General features: G+C 38.7%; 1 protein-coding gene across 1 annotated transcript in view; it reads right to left on the bottom strand.

Moving 5' to 3' along the window:
* The window catches only part of LOC145412987 (uncharacterized), a 121679-nt gene that overhangs the window by 53341 nt on the left and 43339 nt on the right, over positions 1-24999 (bottom strand). The window contains exon 6 of the mRNA XM_080282810.1: positions 12331-12534. Within this exon, the coding sequence (XP_080138936.1) occupies positions 12331-12534 (204 nt within the window). The remainder of the gene's footprint in view (positions 1-12330; positions 12535-24999) is intronic.

Below are 24999 nucleotides of genomic sequence, written 5' to 3'. Positions count from 1 at the left end.
TGCAGCCTTCGCACCATCGTACATACTCTTCACAGCATTCAACAACTTCCCATCTATTCCGTATATTCTTAACACTTTCCACAATCCATGTCTATCCACCCTGTCATATGCTTTCTCCAAATCCATGAAAGCCGCATACAACTTCTTTCCCTTCTCTAGAAACTTTTCCACTAAAGATCTAAGAATGAATATCTGATCTACACAACCTCTTCCCTTCCTAAAGCCTCCCTGTTCTTCTCCAACTAATTTCTCTGTTCTTTCTCTAACTCTGTCAATAAGTATCCTACCATACACTTTTCATATTATACTAAGAAGACAAATCCCCCTATGATTACCACACACTTCTTTTTCCCCTTTTCCTTTGTACAAAGGAATAATTATACCTGACTTCCAATCCTCCGGGACTGTAGTACTATGATGTATATTTATGCTTATATCCAAGTAATAGTAATATTTAGTTCTGTCAGTGTTCTGTGTCTGTTTTGTTTCGTTCTGTAATATGCCATTTTAATATATGAAATAAACTCATTATAAATATATGCATTACAGTAAAAAAAAAAAAAAAAAAAGATATGTGAAAGCAAAAAAACTAGAGGTGATAGAGCAAAAATGTTTAGAAATTTGAATTAAGCATATCAAAATTAGTCAAAAACACCTGTTCACATGCTTGCCTCAGATTTTTATTATTATTATTATTATTATTTTTTTTGGTAAATCAGTGTAATTAGTGGACCAAAGGTAAAGGGTTAAAGCTGGCTACATGAATATTGTGGTACCTATAAATGATTAACAGCAAGGCCAAAATCATGATGAAGGGTGTAAATGACTGTAAATGATAAAAATGCAACAAGCCCAAAATGATGATGAGGGCTGTAAAAGGTAAACCACTTGCAATAAGAAGCCAGTCCAACAGGCTTGATTACTAATTAGACCTGACATTGGGGGGTTTTAAATGACTCTAAGGTGGACCTGTACAATGATATACTCTTGGCATGGTACAGTACAAGAATATGAGCCATTTAGTTATGCCAGATGTCCTTACAGGGCAGAGCAAAGTGGCACATTAAGAAGGGCACCCAACACCCTTAACATATAACAGTGTCATATCAATACACGCTAGAATTTTAGTTATCACAGACTATGTGTCACCTGGCATCACACCTCAAGGAATATACTGTACATATATCCCTTTATACTGGTGTATCAACATTCATGCATTCCATTATATCATCATTCTTTATCCTTCAAAATCAAATCTATATAATTTACTGGTGAAGACAGTAACATTAACTGGAAAGGGAGAGCAAGTAAAAAAAAAAAAAAAAAATGTGTCAATATGTGATACGGAGCATTAGGTTATCTAACATATTATATTAATAAACAGTCTACATACATGAGAAACCCACAACTGTGACCTGAATGATGCAAATTACTGGTTATGCCAAGTATTGATATTCAAAGTGAAAAGTATATAAGAATGAGTGAGTCCCTTCTAACCAAGCTCTGCAAATAAAGTGGATGTCTTTCTATGTAAATTTTGGTGCTTATTAAACTGAGGAATTGCCATATGAATTATTTTCAAGTTACCATTTCTCCTGTACCCATGCCACACAAAGGAAGTGTTACATGTGAATTTTTAAAACTAGAGTTACTTGCTGCCAATATATTTTGGATAAAATACCCTTTCTGATAAGGTCACTCCCAACTCAAACAGAGAAGGATAACAAACTCTTATCTGTGATGCAGCAAGCCATAATTTAAAATTGCAACAAAAATTACCAGAATGAAAAGCAATGGCGGCATTTGCACATCAACAGTATTATTCTTACTGGAAGAGATGAAACTTCAGTTTAGCACACCTAAGGCACTCCTGCAATACAGGCCCAACTGATGGACACTATTTAATTTCAAACACATACCACACAATATTTAAGTTCTCCATAGCAAATGACACCACACAGTACTAGTATACATTTTCAGCTTTAACTGGCTAGTAATCTGTAAACAATCATCATAATCAATGTCATTCTAAAGTATCAAGGCATCTTTCCAAATTTACACTCAGGATATTGTATTAAATGGCTACCTGCTCTGTACTGGTACAGTATTTCAAAAACATGTATTTACCCAGACAATCAATGGTTTCACAATAACCAATATTGTTGTTCAATTCTTCCATGAGGCAGACAAGCCTGAATTAACAGTGCATTCATATGTTCTTTCTTTATGCTGTATCGAGAAAAACAGCTGATATGCACATATAAGAAAAATTATTGGAATACATTACAGTATTTTCAAAAATTGTTCCATCCACAGATTGTTCAATTAGTACTGCCCCACCAGAAGCAAAAGGGTCTGGGGCTAGGCTATTCTGTTCAGATACCAAAAGAGAAAAAAATCACCAAATGCTTTCCCCCACGATGGCATTACATGAAAAATTCCCCCCCAGCCACCCACCCAACGTTCAAGCCACGTCTGCCAGTAGCATCATAATTCAACAGACCACCAAAAGTTTAAAAATTGTAGGAGAGTAAAGGGGCTAATGCACTACAGTAGTACATAGCACAAAGGCCCACCCTCGATCTCCCTATGTGCATCAGAGAACTGTCCCAGTGAAGGGGAAAGCACTCACGTGCAACAGGGGAAGCAGTGTTATCCACTGTTCCAAAATATACCTGTATATACTGTACAACAAATGATACACTCTGGAGTGACTCTATACACATGTGTTTTCTGCATGGCTGGGTTCACATTCACTCAATTTTACCGCTACTGTGCAGGCAGTTTTACTGTAAGTCATGATATGTTCCACAATAATTTTTCATTTTTGTTTTTTTCCCATCAACTGGTATACTTGGAGAAACTAGGAAATCTGTTTTATAAGTAGCAGTAAAATTATCAGAAATTTTTGTCTAATTAACATGAACTTAATGAAAAACAAGTATAAAAGTACTTGATACATATGGGACCATCATGGCTACAATATGAGACTTTGCTAAAGTTTATAAGAGTGAAGCATCTCACATCTGAAAATCAGTAGTGAGAGACAGAAGAAGGGCCACTCCTTGAGATGCTCCCACATCTTTCTTAGGGGAAAAAAAAAAAAAAAAAAATCAAGGATTTGGCGTATACTTCAATTTACCCACCCTCCCCCATAATATGCCATCCTCCTGTTCAAAACAACAAATATGTGCAGTTACATAAAATTTGTTTTCACTGCTACTTCAGTTATAATGAAACTCATATTCTTGAAAACTGAGGACTGGAGCTATAATTGTCATCTGTTCTCGATCCAGAGAGACATGCCAGTGTGGTAGTAAGTGGGGGGGGGGGGGGATTTCCATATGAAAGTGGATACCACCCCGCAGGATCAGCTTGTTTACCATTTTCATTGCCCCATCCCCCTTTTAATTATTATTAGTTATTTTTTAAAACAGATTTTACACTCATTTTGCCAGTTGCCTATATTTTAGAGCTATCTAACATGTACTCCTGAGCCTCAGTAGGACTGTTTTTTTCTTTTTTAGGGTTTATTATGAATAAACTAAGAAGCTCTGGAATGATCATGACATGGACTAAACAAAAAAAAGCTAAGCTCAAAGGCTTGAGTGATACAAGAATGGAAGTACTCTGCATAGCCAGTTACAGTACACTTTTCTGTTTTTCTTTTCCTATTTCTGGATACCGTATTACCCATCATATACTGTATATTAATATGACTGATAATGATGATGATGATAATGATAACAATGATGATGATGATGATAACGATAACAATGATGATGATGATGATAACGATAACAATGATGATGATGATGATGATGATGATGATGATGATGATGATGATGATGATAATGATGACGATGATGATAATGATGACGATGATGATTCATTCATTCATTTATCTAATCCAGTGTTGCCCCACAAAAAGCGTAGGAGCCCGGGGCTAGGCAAGTTGGTCCTGACATTTAAGATGAGAGTGGCCAGCCTCACTCATCCCTGAGTGGCAGTATGTGAGCAATAAACCCCAACCACCCCTTGGATATAAACCTGCATCGGCTCAATCCGACTGGAGTGTCTTAATTACCCACTAAACCACCAGGCACCATAATTTGGTTATATGGTTACCACCCAACATAGTAAATGGTCCCCTGGTGTACAGGAAACCATATGGCTTGTCACTCAGTGTAGAGTCACCTGTAGACAGAAGGAAGAAGAAAGAATGAAGGAAAGACAGAAGAGGAAGGAAGGAATGAAGAAAGGAAAGGGCAGGCACTCAAGAGCAGCACTACATCGAGTGAGTGGATGATGAGGACCACCACTACAAATAATCTATCTAACTATTGCCAGACCCCACAACCCCGTAAGGGGTGGCCATTTGACTTTGAGTTATTTGTTTTATGGGGAGCGGCACTAATCCTCCACCAACCCACTTGTTGACACGTAGGGAGCACGTATGGTTTGGTTGTATGGTTACCACCCAGCGTAGTAAATGGTTTCTTGGCTTACAGGAAACCATTTGGCTAATAATAGTTAAAAACTGCATTAACTTTTTCATCACTGATTACTGCAAGTTCACAAACACAACTAATAAAATTTTACTTGCTGGTCCCGGGTGAATGCATTCCTTGAAATTTTTTTCACATTATCAATATCTGATTTACACTGAAGACTAGCTTTGGGGGAGGCAACATCAAGTAGCAGGTGATGTATTTGCTGTCTGAAAGGATGTCAATTTGATTCCAGGCTCAGGCAGTGAAGTTTGATTATTTGATATCTGCTAAAACAGGCTTTACTGATATATAACAGACCCACCAGGTCAAAAAGACATGCCCAATAATACCATTGCAATAATCCTGAATGTGACAGCCTTAAGTCCTCAACATGGATGGTGGATATTAGCACCAAAATGCTTGCATGTGAAGGTATGTGGCATATACAAGGGCTGCTGGGCCTCAGGGGACAGACTATATAGGCTATGCTCAGAGTGATGCACACAAATGAAGACCCAAGTTTTTTAACTGGGCCATCAGGCTGGTACTTCAGTGACTGGGAAACAAGAAAACATAATTCTACTGGCTAGACCCTCGGTTAAATTCTTGGTGGGGCATGATCTTAGACTCCAATACCATAATATTTATCACTCAGTGACACAGTTTACCCTGACATATACCAATACAAAAATACTGTGCATGTAGTGCTGCTCTCGGGTGCCTGGCCTTTCCTCTCTTCCTTCCTTCGTTCCTCTTCTGCCTTGCTTTCCTTCATTCTTTCCTCTTCCTTCTGCCTATGGGCAACTCTACACTGAGTGACAAGTTAAATGGTTTCCAGTACACCAGGAAACCATCTACCATGCTGGGTGGTAATCATATAACCAGATTATGGCTTCTGGTGGTTTAGTAGGTAATTAAGGCACTCCAATCAGATTGATCTGGTGCAGGTTTATATCCAAGGGGTGATAGGGGTTTATTGCTCATCTAATGCCACTCAGGGATGAGTGAGGCTGGTCACTCATCTTAAATGCAGGACCAACTTGCCTAGTTCAGGCTCCTACACTCCTCATAAGGCAACACAGGATTAGATGATGAATGCATGAATAAATTATAGTTTTAATTAGAACTGCATGTGCATTGCAAAAATATACATACAGTATGTACTTTATTCTCTTCATAAATCAAGCACTTACTGAGAACTGTAACTATCATAATGTATCTGTATGAGATGTTAATGAACAATGAAATAATACCTGAAGTAGAAAAAAAATCATAAGCCGTATACTCTAGCTCTAATCCCTTAAACCCGAATTTATTCTTGTTGCTCCTACCTTCACGTGATTTTATCAAACCTGGGGAAAAAAATATTGTCCTGAATGGGTTTACGATATCCATATCTAACCCTTCTAGTCTGAAGTCTCTCCTAAGCTGAATAAAGTCCCCTGAAGGTAGCACGAACAAATGAAATATCACACTGAAGTGGTTAATATATCAAAGCTGTACCTTAAGTCGGTGATGGCACACACACACTGCTGATCAGCCATATCACCACACCATTCACTGGTGCTGGTCAATACCTTTCACAGTGCTAGGGTAAAATTACTAATCACTCACACTTAGGTGAGAGTGGGGGGCTTTCAGTACAAACTATCTATATATAGCCAGACGCCATAATTCCGCAAGAAGTGGCCGTTTGATTTTGAGTTAGTTGTTTTACGGGGAGGAGCACTAACCCTCTGCCAACCCACTTGCTGACATGTTGGGAACACATATGGTTTGGTTATATGGTTACCGCCCAGTGTTACAGTTTCCTGGCTTACAGGAAACCATTAGGCTTGTCACTCAATGTCAAGCCACTTGAAATGGATAGAAAGATGATAAAACGTGACACAAAAAATGGCAGAAATAGGGAGGAGGAGAGCAGACACAGGAAAAAAATGATAAAGGTGAAGGAAGAAGTAGGTAGAACAACATGAAGTGAGTGGATGATGGCCATCACCACCTACCTACTACTTAATATACAAGGGACTGTTGTATCACATGCTGGTATGGATATTACAAAGTAACTGATATGCAGTTTACACCACAGCAGTTTCAAACTCTTTCACTTAACAGGAAAGATCTATGTGAGAAACATGTTATCCTATGCTTCTTGATAAAGAAAAAATATATATTGTATATATACTGTATATATATAACTATACACTGTACAGCACAGTATATATATATAACACAGTTATTTAAAAGCTGTAATAGAGCTATGTAGAAATATAGTACTGGTGTAAAGTATACCAACAACAATATGCATACTGTATACAGTATATTACAAAGCCTTGAATATATAACACAATAAATAGTCAACAAGAGCAAGCATTTTATATGCTTTATATCCTGTGTGTTTATATTTATTATATACTACATACTGTATATATATATATATATATATATATATATATATATATATATATATATATATATATGATTATTTATATATTTACTAAACTGACTTATAACAATTTACACAAATATATTTCTATGGAACAGCAGTGGCAGTTTATGTGGAGGTATGAATATATGATATATTATCACATATAAAGACAGAAGATCTTTTTCATCTACATCTTCTACAAAACAGCATGGAACAGTACTATACTGTTACTTATACCTGTACTAGTACAGCTGCCTAAGATTCAGTGATGTGAATTCTTAGGACTATGCTACTACTCATGTGCCCAAGTTGCTCGTCACTTCCAGAGATCTTTTGTGAACGTACAGTAAAGACTGTTTCTGTTGTTGATTAATTTGCTATGTCATTTGAGGGCCAACATTCAAGTACAAGCTTTCAATGTTTCACATACACATCGGAGACATTTTTGCTTTTTATAAATTGAGAATAGTAACCAATTACTCATGCGTCTCTACAAGAAGATTTGGTCTCTGAAGTGGATGAATTAGAGGCACTACAAGTACGCTGTCTGATTAATACCATGAAGTGGATGAGGTAGTTCACTGGCTGTAAATGTTTTTAAGGGAGTGTTAGTAAGTGTGGTTTAGTCAAATGTACGTACTATGCTGAGGTAACTGTTTAAGTTTCTTAACTGCTGAGGCAGAGAACACTTCTACTCACTGGTGAGCTGCTAAGCTATACTGCTTTAATTTTTATTAGAATTCAAAGTTTAGGAGCTTGAAGATTAATTGCAGGTTGCTGGTGTACGTCATTTTTTGGCAGCAGCTAATCTGTGTTCATCATTATTGTGTTTACTCTGCTGTGTTACTGCCCACTCATCCTCCATTCCCACTATAGTACAGTATATCAATAACATGCAGCTACTGTGTATTCCCCTTCTGAAAATTTATAATTTGTTTAATAAGTCACAACATATGGTAGGAAAAAGTGGAACTAACAGGTCAGGGAAGCAAGAAGTTTTCTTTACACAACACATATCAATGAATATAAATTATCTCTGGGAGCAAGGCTTCATGCAGTTACCACTGTCAATCACCCATCTAGTAGGGTGTGCAGTACAGTACCTTTATCTCCTTCACTAAAATAATGCAATTTGCATTCTATTATTGCTATCACTGACAATTTTATATAGCTTTGGGGAGACCTTTCATTGTAGTTTTCCTACAAGTCAAATAAAATTGTTTGGAAATAGCAAGAACAAAACGATTAAAAGAGGTCCTTGAAGTAAAGGAGAACCCTAAACACAGAAGTAAAGGGGTTGGTAAGTTTTTCATCCACCTTCCCTTCTGACAACCTAGCAGGCTGACCTACTTATCCAGAAAATGTCTTCTAAAGTGCCTCTGATAGTTTGACTGTTCATTAAAATTTCTATGGCAAACATGACAGGTATATGGCTTCTCCCCTGTGTGAGTCCTGGTGTGGCGATCCAGCCCCCAGCGAGTTGGAAACGATTTGCTACAGTACATACACCCGAACTTCCATGTGCGGCCACTACCAGAACTTCCCCCCCCAGCCCCAGCTCGACCTCCACCTCCAGAACCTGCCCCACCCCCAACTCCTCCAACCCCAGCTCGACCTCCACTTCCACCTCCATCACTACTGGAGCCAACCTCCCTGCCTCCACCCCCTCGGTTTTGCTGCTTTACTTCCAAATTACTGGTGCCACTGGTAGAACCCCCTTGCACACCTCGCCACATGTTCTGGCCCCCCCCACCACTGCCAGACGACCGCCTTCCCCCGCTCTGAAAAGACACCAGAACTAGGGTCAGTGCAGTCGTCTAGTAGGGGCGGGGGCTTTTCCTCTTCCCATTACATTAAGTCCTTGTTATTAGTCACCTTTTTCTTCTTTTGCTATCAAAAGCACATTAAATCTCTAAAAGACTTCCTATTAAGTTCACAGTCAATCACTGAAAGACTGTTTATTAAATTTCTACTGCTATCTGACATTTTTTATCAAGTCCACAACCAATCACCAAAAGACTGATTACAAAACTTCTATTGCTGTCTGGCAATCGTTTTTTTGCTGATAAGTCCACAATTAATCACTGAAAGATTGTCTACTAAATTTTCACTACTATCTGATATTCCTTTTTTCTATGAAGTCTACAATAAATCACTGAAAGATTACCTCCTGAACTTCCATTCCTACCTGTAAACCTGATTTACTGGTTCTACCAATTTAAAGTACCAGTTGTAAGGAAAAAGCTGATATTTTGGAACACATCCCTGACATAAAATGAGCACCACTTGTACCTCCCTCCCTCCTAAATACAATGTGCAGATAAAAAATTAATGTGAAAACTCCTGACAGTCATAGTCATATCTCTGGTGCCTCCTGTACCGCTAAGTCACTGGGTAAAACTAAAAAATACTATTGCTCCAATTTCCAATGTATCATTTCTCCATCTAACCCTTTCTATTTGCATCCATAGTTCTTGTACCATCATAAATCATTTAGCAATGCTAAATTCATTTCTGAACTCAATATCACTATTTTATCAACTGAACTTTGTTATATACACCAATTTACCACCAGAATCAAGCACAATACCAGTACCAATTAAAGATGATATTTCAAAACATATGAAATATTAATTACCTTCAAATGCCTCTGCTTTCATGGTAAACATATGACAATAGTATCAAAATAATATGGTGCTGCACCTCTAAATATAGTTAGTATCAATTAAGCACAGCAACAAAAAACAAATCTGGTCATAATTTGCCACATCCTTTGCAGCTGTGAAAATGTGTTTATCATCATCGTTCTAACCCAGCCTCCCAACTTCAATTGCTGTATTATCTAAATTTTACACATCATGCTCACCATATTTTAAACTAGATCAATTATTACACCACAATCCAAAGAAGTGCCTGGTATGTATGTACACACCTGGTTTGCCATCAAAGATGAGATAAAATTTAGTATACTGTACAACAATACGAGTTTCTAATTTAGTATACAAGAATACATGTTTATCATTAAAATGCTTGGGCCTTTCAACAAGAATAAAATCTCTGTATGGTACATAACCAACCTTGTTAATTTATCATCCAGTCAAATTGCATCTCTCCAACCAACATAAAGGCCATCACAACCATCACTGGAACCCTCTCCTCAAGTTGAACACACAGATTGACTTCAACAGCATTTGAGATACTATATACTCTTAGTTAATTCTTTCACAAGCCTCAAAGGCTTATCTGATGGTACACATCCTTACACCTAACAGTTTCAGTTATATTTTCCTTTCCTGTCAAATGCAAAGTAAGTACAGCCAGACTCCTTGTTAATCTCCATTTAAAAGGGAGACCAGAGTAGTGCAAAATGTAATGACCTTAAAATTATGACCTGGAAAATAATGAAGCAGAAGGACATCAAAAATAAAACTATCACTACACTAAAATAAAATTAATTTAATATTCACTCAAGTACAAAAGGTACGGCAATACAAACAGAATGAAAGACTGGTTGATAAAAATGTTGCTGAATCTTATGCCAATTCTTTTTTTTTCTTACAATTTCTGAACTGAATATCCATAAATACTGAATATATTTTCTTACCACAGTAATATAAAAAATACAGTATTCCAAACCATATATTAACACTTCACACTAGTTAACTTCATTTTCCTACAAAACACACAAGCATTCATGCACACACACACACACACACACACACACTCTCTCTCTCATTCTCTCTCTCCAGGCCAGTACTCTACCAAATGCATAGCTAGCTACTTGTATACATGAAGTAATGACATATGAATGAAATGTTGCATAGTGATGATGAGAAGAAAATCTGAGAATGGTTACCCCTAATTAAATACCTGCAACCAATGATCCAACAGCTTAAGTGCAAAATACAACAAAAGAACAGGATTGGAGTCTATTATTTCCTTATAGTAAATTATGAACATTTATAATAAACTAATCAGAAGGCTATAAGATGTCTTCCTCTCCATAATTTGGGTGAACTTTGCTCATATGTGCTTGTAACTTGTCTGACCGAGAAAACGGCTTAAGGCAGATCGCGCATAAGAAGTGCATCTGCCCTGAGTGCTTGCGCATGTGTCTACGGTAGTTGTCGATGCGGCGAATGTGCACGTCACAAAACTTACATCGAAAGCCCCTCCCCTTCGCTACCTCTGCCTCCCCATCCCCCTGTAAGAAGAGCAAATGCAACGTTTTAAAGCCCAGGCTTAAAGTTTGTCTCTTAAACCTGATTTAACACAACAAATCACTGCACTAACTCTGGTACTTTACTAAAATACCGGTATGCATGCCTTCCAACTGTAACAAGTGCTAATGATGCTTTTCTTACAACCACAACCTGATATGGTTTGCCTAAACTTAACCCCAATCAGCCAAGCGATCAGTACCTCTCGAAGTTTATCATATGACCTTTACTTGCCTTTTTGTATTGTATGTCTCTTGCAATAAATTCTTCTTTCTCCAACTAATGTATCAACTCAGCTGGTAAGACTATCGCATAAGTCCTAAAAGTTGTATGTGTTGTGTGTGTGTGTGTCTACTGGTATGTTAATATAAAGATCAAACGGAGGGGAGATGGAAATGGTAACAAGGTATAAGCAGGCATCATTCACAGGAACATCCATCTCAATCAGAATCCATTCATGTTTCCTTCCCTTTGAATATTTCAGAGTTATGATCAGTTGAAGTCAATACAAATTTTGTAAGAATTCCAAAAAACAAAATTCATGATAATAATTAGTTGCGGTTTCAAAGATATCAAAACAAAAATCATAAATATTCTGTAACAGTTCCACAAATGTCAAAATAAAATTCATAAACATTTTGTAACAGTTCCATGTCAAAACAAAATACATGCACATGCACTACCTCTCTTCATCATTTCACAGCAAGCTTGGTGTTAGTGTACTAAGGTAACTGAATTTGGAGTCATTAGTTTTTCAACTAAAAAAATGAAATTAACACTTCAAATGAAACAGGTATCAGTCTTATCTTCAACGTATTTCATGGCATTACATCAAAGTGACGTGGATAACTGCAATTTAAAATATCACGAGCTAAATTAAGCAACAGCTTCCAAATCAAGAATAAAGTTTTGAATTCTGAATGTCAGATTTTCCAATGAAATTGTGTATCAACATTTTCTCTTCTTTAACAGACCACCTGTCACTTAAAAACATGAAAGTTTCCAGTGTTATTCACTCCATTATACTCTACGTGGTCACCAATTTCTTACCAATAAAGAGAAACACTGTATATGAAAGTAAGACTATTATATCATTCCTAACAGAATAAAAAGAGGTAGTGCAACAGTACAAAGATACTATTTATATAAAAAAAAAAAAAAAAAAAAAAAAAAAAAAATGAACACTCACTCTGGATGAGTCGTGTAGCTGTGAAGAGTCTGACATATCTGAGTGCAGGGGCAGTTGCATGGCCAATGGGTCCCCTGTTGCCACCACTGCAGTTGCCCCTCCTGCAGCTGCTGCCAGCCCACCCCCACCATCCTCATAACTCTGGTTGCTGCCCTCCCATGTTTCTGCAGCTACACCTGCACTAGATGGCTCCAGTTTTATCGTCTGTAATATTAATGCACACCAGTTAGTGTGTTCCTCTGAATATGATAAATCTATCTATCTATTGCCAGATGCCATAATCCCATAAGGGGTGGCTGTTTGCCTCTGAGTTGTTGTTTTATGAAGAGGGACACTACCCCTCCACCAACCCACTTGCCGACACATGGGGAACACGTATGGGTTGGTTATATGGTTACCACCTAGCACTGTAAATGGTTTCCTGGCTTACAGGAAACCATTTGGCTTGTCATTCAATGGAAAAGCCACCTGAAGAGGAAAGAAGAGTATTAAAAAGTGACATAAAAGACGGGAGAAATAGGAAGAGAGGAGGGCAGACACAGAAAATGAATGATAAAAGTGAAGGAAGAAGTAGGCATCGCTACATCAAGTGAGTGGATGATGGTCGCCACCACCTACCACCATAAATCTTAAGTAAAAAAAAAATTTCCAGACCCAATATTTTCTAAAAATAACAGTGTTAGGAATGTTAACTTACTTTCCTCTGCAATGTATACTGGTACTGAAACCAATCACTATCATTTCATCATCATTCATTCATTCATCATCCAATCCTATGTTGCCCCATGAGAAGCGTAGGAGCCTGGGGCTAGGCAAGTTGGTCCTGACATTTACCATGAGAGTGACCAGCCTCACTCATCCCTAAGTGGCACTACGTGAGCAATAAAACCCTACCACCTCTTGGATATGAACCTTCACCGGCTCAGTCCAACTGGGGCACCGTAATTACCCACTAAACCACCAGGTGCAAAATTTGGTTATATGGTTACCACTCAACACAGTAAATGATTTCCTGGTGTACAGGAAACCATTTTGCTTGTCACTCAGTGTAGTCACCCACAGGTAGAAGGAGGAGGAAAAAATGAAGGAAAGAAAGAAAGAAGGATGGAGGAGAGGAAAGGGCCGACACCTGAGAGCAGTACTACATCAAGTGAGTGGATGGTGAGCACCCCCTCCTACCATTAATTCTATGTATATAATTTATACCATGAAGTACAGTGCTTTTTGTACAATGTGTTCATTTTCTGCAGCATATTGCAGGGATGCAGTGTTGTCAGAGTGCCTCTTTTGCCACCTCTGTCTATCCTAAAAGTTAACATTTGTAATGGTGTAGACACAAAGATACTGTACTTTACAACTGGGAAGTGCACAGTGTAAACTTACACCAACAGTATCATTATGCCTTTTACATTACTCAGTTCTCATCACTGAGCTTCACTACTGTTTACACACAAAAAATACTGCCAACCACTTGTTTTCTCAGAGCTCTACAACCTCAGAATTTTGTGTTGCCCTCCTGGCATACAGGTCTTCTACTGCACTAACACTGGTCAGAGTTTAGGAACACGAATGCTAATGCCAACTATAATAATGTACACCATGCTAACATGCTAAAAGAAAATGGTAAGGTGTCATATTTTCTAGCAAAGACATAAAACTACCTTGTGTCATTAAAAAATATACATATACTGTATATATTTTTTTGATTTAATAAAAAGAAAACAGCACATGCCCCCTCCATATACAGTACTTTGCTCAAAAAATAATTATAATTATAGCTCTCTCTCTCTCTCTCCCCCTTGTAATGTGAATTATAAAGTTTGGCTTCAGCAGTATATATAAATATACATACATATATCCATCATTTAATCCTACGTTGCCCCGTGAGGAACATAGGAACCCGGGGCTAGGCAAGTTGGTCCTGAAATTTAGGATAAGAGTGACCAGCCTCACTCATCCCTGAGTGGCATTATGTGAGCAATAAACCTTAACCACCCCTAAGATATAAACCTGCACCAGCTCAATCTGACTGGAGCGCCTTAATTACCCACTAAACCACCAGGCGCCATAAATTGGTTATATGGTTACCACCCAGCGTAGTAAATGGTTTCCTAGCTTACAGGAAACCATTTGGTTCGTCACTCAGTGTAAAGTCACCCACAGAGAGAAGGGAGAGGAAAGAAAGACATAAGAGGAAGGAGGAAAGAAGGAAGAAAGAGAGGAAAGGGCAGCCACCTGAAAGCAGCACTACATCGTGTGAGTGGATGGTGAGTGCCCTCACCTACCACATATAAATATATATATGTGTGTGTGTGTGTGTGTGTGTGTGTGTGTGTATCAAAACTTATTTCATAAAAGCAGGCAAATAAGTTTTTGCTCTTCTATATCTTGTATTCTCTCTATACAGGTAGGTCTGCTATAAAATCCTCAGAATGTAATAAACAGCATTCTTTCATCTGCAAATCAACATCATGAACAACTTTGCAGTTTCTGTAATCTTGTTGTGGTGATGAGCTGAAGGATAACTTCTGGCCATTCTGGAGCAAAAAATAGCAATTAGGGAGATCAGAAGTCTTGAGACCTAACAGAAGCAGAGATGGCCAAAGGCTGACAGGAATGAGGGGAAAGTCCCATATATGGCAAAATTCAAGAACACGGAGAAAAATAAGTGCCCACAACTTATGTAGAAGACCACTGCTACAGTATGTAACATCAAGCTATATCAGTGGGGAGTTTGGATATGGCTTTCAAACTCTCTTTCCTTATCAATTTACTTTGTACAGTACTGTACTCACCTTCAAACACGTACTGCTATCATCACGAAAAAGACCACCCAACAACCTCTTTCCAAATTCATATAAGCTCATATTCATATTTCATTCTACTCCACCACTTCATGGGCTTTCTCCATATCCATAAATGCACCTTTGCTAACACTGTCATTATCTATACAGTACTGGTAAATGATTTATGTACCACTCATTCTGAAAATCCTGACTACTGTAGTAATTTCTCAATTATCCAGCATAATTTTGTCGATATTTTTACCATAAGAGCTCTAACAAACTGGCTTCAATTGTGCCTCCCCTTCACATTTTCTCCCAAAATATTCGGGCAGCTGGGAGCGCCCATGAACTCACACTTTCTCCCCCGCAATGCAGAACCTCTGTTTATCAAAATTCATTTATCCCCAGAACTATTATTCTCTGAAATTCACTTCCTGGGAGTTGCTTCCAACATACATTTAATCTACTCGAATTTAAATCCAATTGTTATAAGTATTTTATGAATGGAGGATGCCTTTAGGCACACAGACTTTTTTTTCCTTTGTTTTTCCTTCCTCCATTCAAAAAAAAAAAATAAATAAATATATAAAAAATAATTCAGCCAACCCCCATGCCACATACTGTGTTGGTATCCCCAACTGGCTATCCAATCGGTGTAAAGTCGGATAATATGCCACTATCTTAAGCTATCCTTCTCAGCCCTCTACCCTAAAAGCTTTCCAACAATATTATCCAGGAGTAAAAGATTAAAATCAAGCATAAAATACTATAATAAAGCATAAAATACAACACAGTACTGTACTGATACAGTACAAACAGCACAGTAATAAGTACATAATGTAATTACAACCATAATGTACTCAGCCAGTGCTGGCATTGATGGAGGGTAGATATGCACAGATACATTCTCACCGTACAGTAGTCAGAGCACTAGGGCACAGAACAATGAGGGGCCGCAAAGTTAGTCACAGCAGTACTGCAATGAGTGAGGCATGGGAGCCCACAGACTAAATGACAGTACTAGGGGGTCAGCCACTGCGTGGGTTACAAATGCAGTGTGCACAGATATGCCCTCATTGTATAATATCCATGGAAGAGACTGAGAGAGTGATGGTAGGCTTGACGCATTAGGTGGGCCACTCCCGTAATGCACTGTGATTGGCGGGCACGTTGTGGGGTCTCCCTGCACGCCAACTGGGTTCCTGTCTTGGCCAGATGATTCACCTCACTGCCGGAAAGTGCACAGTACCACCAACTACTTCCTGTTTCTGAGCCAGATACAGTATTGCCTAATTTTTCCAGATACTGTTTTAACAGAGCTGAGCAAAAAGCGCTGGATACTGTGTAAGGCCAGACAATGCGACGACAGATAACCGAAAGATTACTGTATTTGAACAGTAAATAGCTATTCTTGGCTAAAATTCACCACCAATTAGATATGATCACTGTATCAGCTCATCAACATCATCATCATCCGGACCTCCTTTCCTACCCTAGGGCTGGGTGAGGAGTAGCAATGTCCAGACAGCTCAAGTTTGTCCAATTCAATGGGCCTCGCTTCCATGCACTCATCATTCAAGCTCCCAGAATCTTGGCTCTATCGGATATGCCAAAAACATTCACCACATTCTGTAGCTTCATTTAAATGTATCCGACAGAATCAATCCGGACGCTGTTGCATTAAAAAGGGATGCCAAATCCTTGATCATGCACTTCTCCTCACAATATTCATCCAGCCAGCTTAATCTCTTGCCAGTTCTCTAGCCTCACTGACTTCCAAACCTCTCTTCCTCACAAACTCATCCACCATATCTCTCCATCTTCTCTTTGGCTTACCTCACCTCCTCCCTCCTTCAGATTCACTCAGATATACCTTTTTCACCACTCTCTTGTCATCCATTCTCTCCACATGACCATACCATCCCATTACACTCTCTTCAATTCTGGTGTCCACAGACTTCCTCACTCCAAACCTTTCATGAATCACATGATTTCGTTTCCACTCCACTCTCTGTATTCCACAAACATCCCTCAGCAGCCCCATCTCCACTGCACCCATTCTTGCCTTTTCATTTTCATGCCACACCATAGTCTCACATCCATATATTAAAGTTGGTACTAACATTCCTTCATGTAAGCCTCGTAAAGTGCAATACTCAAGCCTCTGTTTCTTATCAAGGCCTTCATTGCACCAGCTACCTTCCTTCCTTGTGCCACTCTACTTTCCACTTCTGTTGCACATTTTCCTCTCTATTCTACCACTATACTCACGTATTTTAACTCTCACACCAATTACAGTCTCTCTCCATTCACTGTAACATTGCACTGGGAGTCACCTTCTCTCTCAATAACCATCACTTTACTCCTATCCCGCTCAGACATGAGCAAAACTCTCCACTAGTCTACCAAGTTCTTTTCCGGTATTTGCAGGTAGAACTGTATCATCAGCATACAACAAATTCGAGATATTCCATCCATCAACATTAATTACCAAAACCATTCCCCTCTCCAGTACAGTACTCATGTTTTTACTTCTCTCATCATCCCATCCATATAAAATATATATATATATATATATATATATATATATATATATATATATATATATATATATATATATATATATATATATATATATATATATATATATATATATATATATATAAATATATATATATATATATATATATATATACTGTATATATATATATATATATATATATATATATATATATATATATATAAATATATATATATATAGATACTGATATATATACTGTATATATATATATATATATATATATATATATATATATATATATATATATATATATCATCATCATCATCAGCCGTTTGAGCATCCACTGCAAGACCGGCCTATCCCGACCGAAGTCGGGACGATACAGCTAATGTATCTCTACCAAGTGGATTAGGCTGTCTGGTAGAGATTGTATGTAGGGTGAGAAGAGCTTGTAAGTGTAATTGTAGTGTTGGAGTGGCTTTGGATGTGTGTGTAGTCTGTGAACCAAGCGTAATCGGCCCGCGCAAGCTGACTGGGTGCAAGCATACTTTACAGTAAGCGACTGGTTCAACCACAGCACCCCTTGTGTCCGCCGATGCAGTACGTGGCCGGGTGAACACTCTCAAAGTTTATTACCCTGGCAGGGCGCGAACCCTGGTCCACCCGTGTACGAAACGCACACTCTACCATTGTACCACAGAGGCTCCATATATATATATATATATATATATATATATATATATATATATATATATTATAGAACAACAATGAGGACATCACAGAACCTTGTCACATGCCCACACTGACTGTGAACTATTCACTTAGATGTCCATTAACCCTTACACACACTTCATTACCATCATATAAACTCTTGATGGCACCTAGCAGCTTACCATCTATACCATACATGCGCACTCCTTCTCTGTCCACTTTGTCATATGCTTTTTCCAGATCCATGAATCCCATGAACACCTTACAGTCTTTCTCACAAGCTTTCTCCACTATCTGTCTCACTGCAAAATATTTGATCCACACATCCTCTGCCACTCCTAAAGCCACCCTGTTCATCACTCACTTGGACTTCTGATATCTCTCTTACTTTATAATAATTCTTCCATATTCCTTTCCTACCACACTCAAAAAACTTATGCCACGATAATCTTCGCTCACCTTTATTTTTGTACATGGGTACAATCACAGCCTTTTTCCACTCAGCTAGCACAGTTTCACTCATCCATGCCTTCTTACATATCTCCAAGATGCACTTCATCTGCTCTCTCCACTACACTTAATCATCTCTGCATACACCTCATCAACCCCAGTTGCTTTTCCATTTTTCAGCCGCTTCACAGTGCTCTTCACCTGCGCAAGTGTAACGTCTCCTGGCACTGCATTCCTTCTCTGCACAGCCCCAAAACCGATCATATTTACAGCCGCTCTGCTCTCTCTATTCCCATTCATCAGGCTTTCAAAACACTCTTTCCATCTGGTCCTTACTTCATCCCCATGGGTTAATAATCTACCACCTACATCTTTCACACCATCACATTTCTTTCTGCCGTCACTTCTACATTTCTGAACGTCTTTCCAGAATTGCTTCCTATTTTCAGAGTAGTTTGCATTAATTTTTGTTCCTAGTTCATCATTTACCTCCTTTTTCCTCTTCATTAGTCTCTTTATGTGCTTCTTGCTCTCAATTTATTCAGTTCTTATTTCAAATGAACCCCTGTATCAGCTCCCCTTTCTATCTTCTTTTACACTAATCCAACCTTCTGCAATACACTGCAACTTGTTTCATACACCTACCCCAGTTCTCTCAACAAACTAATTTCTTGTGTTTTTACTTTCTTTCTACTTCCAGATTGTTAAATACTCTCTAATTTTTTTACCACATTATTGACACCCTCAAGTTACCTTGCATCTCTTCATCTCAGCACCAAGTAACTTCCCAGCCATCCTTACTCCATAAATGTATTAGCATACAGCAAAGATGAATATGATCAGCTATAAGGATATCCTAACAGAAAATAAATAAAAAAAAATCTTTTTCTTTTTTAGACCCAACTATGACCACCAGATGATGTTTTGAAATTTTGTGGTTCAATACCAGTGATAGATGTGTCAAACATGACCAAAAAGGCTTATTTACACCAAACAGGTGGTGAAGTGAGCAGTGAGAAAGCTTGGGATCCAGGAGTGGCTGGTAAGAGTGATTATGTCTTGTATGTGGGTGCTCGCACATTGGTGAAAGTGAATGGAGAGTTAAGCGATGAGGTTTCCGTGAATGTTCGTGTGCATCAGGGGGTCGTTTTGTGGCCCTTGTTTGTCAGAGTGCTTTAAGTTCTCTCACATGACTTCAGAAATGGACTCTCATGGGAGATATCGTATGCTGATGACTTGGTGCTGATTGCAGAGAATGAAAGGAAGGTTGGAGGAAAGATTTTGGAAATGGAGAGAGAGAACAGGGCACAAGAGTTTGAAAGTAAATGTAGATAAAACAAAAGTGGTGATATCTAAGGCTGCTGGAGGTAGTCAAAGCAGGGTGAGAGTGGCCATGTGTAGTTTGCCACATGGGCATGGGAAGTAACTCTATCTTGTGCACTATTTGTGACAAGTTGGTGCTTAAGATATATAATGGTATTAAAGGTAAACTGCAAGATAATGCTGATTTCATGCGTGTGGTGTGTCAGGGAGAGTACTGTATATAGAGGTCGTCAGGCATGAAAAGATTGATCTTGCTGGTGAGTCTCTTGTGTGAGTAAGTTTTGTTATTTGGGGACATATGTGCTGCAGGTGGGGCTCCAGCAAGCTCTGTGGCTCAGGTAATGAGTGACTGAAGGAGGTTCAGGGAGCTGCTGTCTCTCCTGACACTGAGAGGGCTCTCCCTCCACACTCGTTGATCTTTGTAAGCGGCATTTGTTAGGAGTGTAATGCTGTATGGTTGTGAAAACTGAGAAATTAAGGGAAAAGGATATTTGTAGGCAAAAATGTTTAAAAATGACAATGATTAGATTGATGGGTAGTGCATCCTTGAATGCGAGGCCTGGGAGGGCTGGGTTTACAACTGAAGAGTTGATAGGAAGGATGGGACTGGAGTGTGCTAGTGCTGTGATAAGAAGGGGCATACTGAGGTGGTCTGGGCATGTGGAGAGGAAGGAGGATGACAACTGGGTGCAGAAAGTTAGACGAATGAATGTCAGGGGTAAGGCTGCGAGAGGCAGTCCAAAAAAGACCTGGGATGAGGTCATAGTGCGACATCAGGGATAAGGGACTAAATAAGGGAGGCTGCCAGAGATCCAGCAGCATCAAAAGTCACCATTAGATGACACAAGATGATGCATGCAAGCCATGTTGAAGCCTTTGCAAACAATACGATATGAGCCTATTAGACTTAACTAGTACAGTATATATATATATATATATATATATATATATATATACCTGTGTATATAATGTATATATATATATATATATATATATATATAGATATATATATATATATATATATATATACCTGTGTATATAATGTATATATATATATATATATATATATATATATATATATATACAATGTGGTAGGTGGGGGCACTCACCATCCACTCACTCAATGTAGTACTCTTCTCAGGTCTCTGCCCTTTTTCTCTCCTCCTTCCTTTCCTTCCTTCCTCTTCTGTCTTTCTTTACTTCATTCTTGCCTCGTCCTTCTGCCTACGGGTGACTTTACATTCCCTCTTTTGTCTTTCTTTCCTTCATTCTTTCCTGTTCCTTCTGCCTATGGGTGCCTCTACACTGAGTGACAAGCCTAGTGGTTTCCTGTACACCAGGAAACCATTTAAGACGCTGGGTGGTAACTATTTAACCAAAATTATGGCGCCTGGTGGTTCAGTGGATAATTGCAGCACTCCAATCGGATTCAGCCAGTGAAGGTCTATATCCAAGGGATGGTTGAGGTTATTGCTCACGTAATGCCACTCAGGGATGAGTGAGGCTGGTCACTCTCATCTTAAATGTCAGGACCAACATGCCTAGCCCCGGGCTCCTACGCTGCTCATGGGGCAATGTAGGATTAGATGACAGACAGATAGAATATATATATATCAACCGTGGCTCAGAGGGTTAGAGCGATCCGCTCTGATCGAAGGGTCAGAGGATCGAATCCACCCAAGGGTCATTAGTAGACATCAGGAAGGGCATCCAGTCATAAAATGCTACATGCACCAGTCCAAACTCCTCTACCCAGGGGCAACGCCTTAGCCCTTCGGGGATACCTGGTGTAAAACCAATTGTTTATATTATATATATATATATATATATATATATATATATATATATATACTGTACAGGCATACCCCAGTTTAACAATCTAATTGGTTAGGTAAAACCCCATTGTTAGGTGGGCTATCATATATTGGGGTACTTTTAACATGTATTTCAATGAAGACCGTTTACCAGCCTTGGGTTTCCCCCCAAAGCAAGTCCAAAACCCACCCAGATGAGCCCAAAAACAGGTTTAAAGGCAATCTACAGTAAATGACCAAACAGCTGTCAAAAAAGCTACCCTAACCCTAATACCTGTAAATAGCTCACTAAAACCAACAAATCAAATCTGAATATCGTCAAATATGTCTGGAAAAAAATCAAGCTTAGTAAACTGTACCCCCAAAATGACAATGTTCACCCCACCTATGGCTAGAACACATTAATCAAAGTCTAAAAACAGTTTATAAATCAATCTAAACACACAATTTTAGTCTGAAATATCATCAAAATCGGTAAGAAAAATCAAAACCCATCGTTAAACCAGGGTTTGGCCATTGTTAGGCGGGGTATGGTGTAATTTCTACCCCCACTGTTAAGCCAGGGTATCGCATCTAGGGGTATCATATATCGAGGTATTACTGTATATATACAGTATGACTTCACTATAACGGACTACTTAGGGCCCCAAGCCATTCCGAAAAAAGCAACATCCGGACTTTCCCCTGCTAATCCGGACTTTTTCCAATATATCAGACATTAGTTCAGATTGCACCAATGGTTTTTAAACTGTTTTCACTACCATTGCAGTACTGTGCTGTGTTATACTTCACTACAATAATCAAATGATATAACAATACTGTCCTGTACACTGATAAACATATCTTTTAATTACCTTATTGTGGTGAATATAGCTGAAGTGGTCAGGTAGTCTGGACAACTTCTGGCTTTATCGGACATTTTCTGGTATATAGGAATTTAGTCCAGTAGCTCCCCAATTCCGATAAAAGCGAATTCCAGTCTAATGAAGTCCATTATATCAACGTTTTACTGTATATATTATATATATATATATATATATATATATATATATATATATATATATATATATATATATATACTGTATATATATATATATATATATATATATATATATATATATATATACTGTATATATATATAGTACAGTAGCTATACTAATTTTATATGAGATGCATCCATGTTGGAACATTAATGGTAACTGTTCAATAATTTCTGTATTACTGTATTGTATTCTGAAGTGGTGGGGGTGCTCACCATCTACTAACTTGATGTAGTGCTCGACTAAGGTGGCTGCCCTTTCCACTCTCTCTTCCTTCTTTCCATCCTTCCTTGTATGTCCTTCATTCTTTCTTTCCTCTTCCTTTCTGTCTATGGGTGACTATACACTAAGTGACAAGCCAAATGGCTTTCTGTGCACCAGGAAACCATTTATTACACTGGGCGGTAACCACATAACCAAACTACGGCACCGAGTGGTTTGGTGGGTAGTTAAGGTGCTCCAGCCAGATTAAGCCTGTGTCGCTTTGTAATCAAGGGGTGGTTGGGATTTATTCCTTATGTAATGCCACTCAGGAATGAGTGAGGCTGGTCACTCTTATCTTAAATGTCAGGACCAACTTGCCAAGCCCTGGGCTCCTATGCTCATGGGGCAACACAGGATTAGATGATGATGATGATGATGATGATGATGATGATGATGATGATGATAGCCATTTTTTATCTCTTTCACAAAACCAATACATCTATGATCATTGGTTGCTGCTCTAGTATGGAGTGTCTGGTCAAGCAGAAAAAACAGGCCACATGCAAACAGCTGCCTTCCTGTGACGGGCACTTCCTTGCCAGGGTCAGAACAGGGTCCTTTCACATGGTGAGGTGCAGGGAAAAAGGAGGGGGCATGGCCCCAAATATGATAAGCTGTATATTGGAGATACAGTATGTCTGAGAAGTCTCAGCCTGAACTCTGACTATATGATAAATGTGGTTAAGTTCCCTGCCTGGGAGTGTTGTGCAAGACCATCTGCCCAACCTTAGTTCCATGTCACTCCCATAATGGTACCTCTTGGGATGATGGTAATTAACCACCTACTACCTGTGTGGTGGGTCAATGGGTGTTACACCTTGCCCAGGGGTGACCCAGGACTATGCAGGGAAGGGATAACCATCTTCCCTTGGCAGGATACATGCTTCAGCCACATACCCTGTCACCAGCTGCCAATATGTGCATGATCACCAAGCACAAGTATCACCAGTACTGTTCACGAAACTTCAACCAGTGTACCAATACAGTACTGTACACTGGGTCACAAAAGTATCGGTGCACAACATGCATGAAACATTTGGGACCACAGAACGAAGGTCACTGAAATACTGTATTAGTATCCAACCTATCACACGTTGGTAGCTCTGATGTCGGGAGGTGTTATATATTGCCAACTAGCAATATCCTCTTGCAAACATATAGCAAATGTAATGTTAATATAGACAAACATTGATGATACACAATGAGACGTTGGTTATGTCAGCAGTTGTTTGAACCTTTTAGGTAGGCACTGCACCCCCTGTGCACCGATAAGTTTGTGACCCAGTGTACATATTGTATATGTAACAGCAAATCAATCTGAAATTTAAATAATTTATGGAAAAAAAGACGGACTTACTGTACCTCTCTGGTAAAAAAAAAAAAGTCACCCTTGAAGTTCTTGTCATGTATAAAGATGCCAGGAAAGTAAACCTGTCTCTTACTCTAATGATTTAGATTATGGTAGCCTAGTTTTAGGCCCCATTACACCCCTACATCACACTAAAAGGAAAATGGTAGGTGGCATCTCTGAAACTGGAAGGAGAATACACATTAGTACAGGACTATCTACAGAAAGCCCTGTAAAATAAGTCACAGCCATTAATACATCATTAATACCTTCAACATTCTTGGCTCCACACCACAGGCAAACTGTAAATTTGTATGCTGCATATACATATGGCAATAAATTATAATGTACAATGGGACATGCAAGAAAAACAATACATACACTGGAGTAAAACTGTACAATGAAAAACCAA

Source organism: Coenobita brevimanus, chromosome 94 (assembly GCF_032717465.1).
Source record: "Coenobita brevimanus isolate Jiangsu-jjx chromosome 94, ASM3271746v2, whole genome shotgun sequence".
Taxonomy (NCBI): Eukaryota; Metazoa; Arthropoda; class Malacostraca; order Decapoda; family Coenobitidae; genus Coenobita; species Coenobita brevimanus.
The sequence above is the reverse complement of the archived record's forward strand: the minus strand, read 5'-3'. Positions and strand labels throughout refer to the sequence as shown.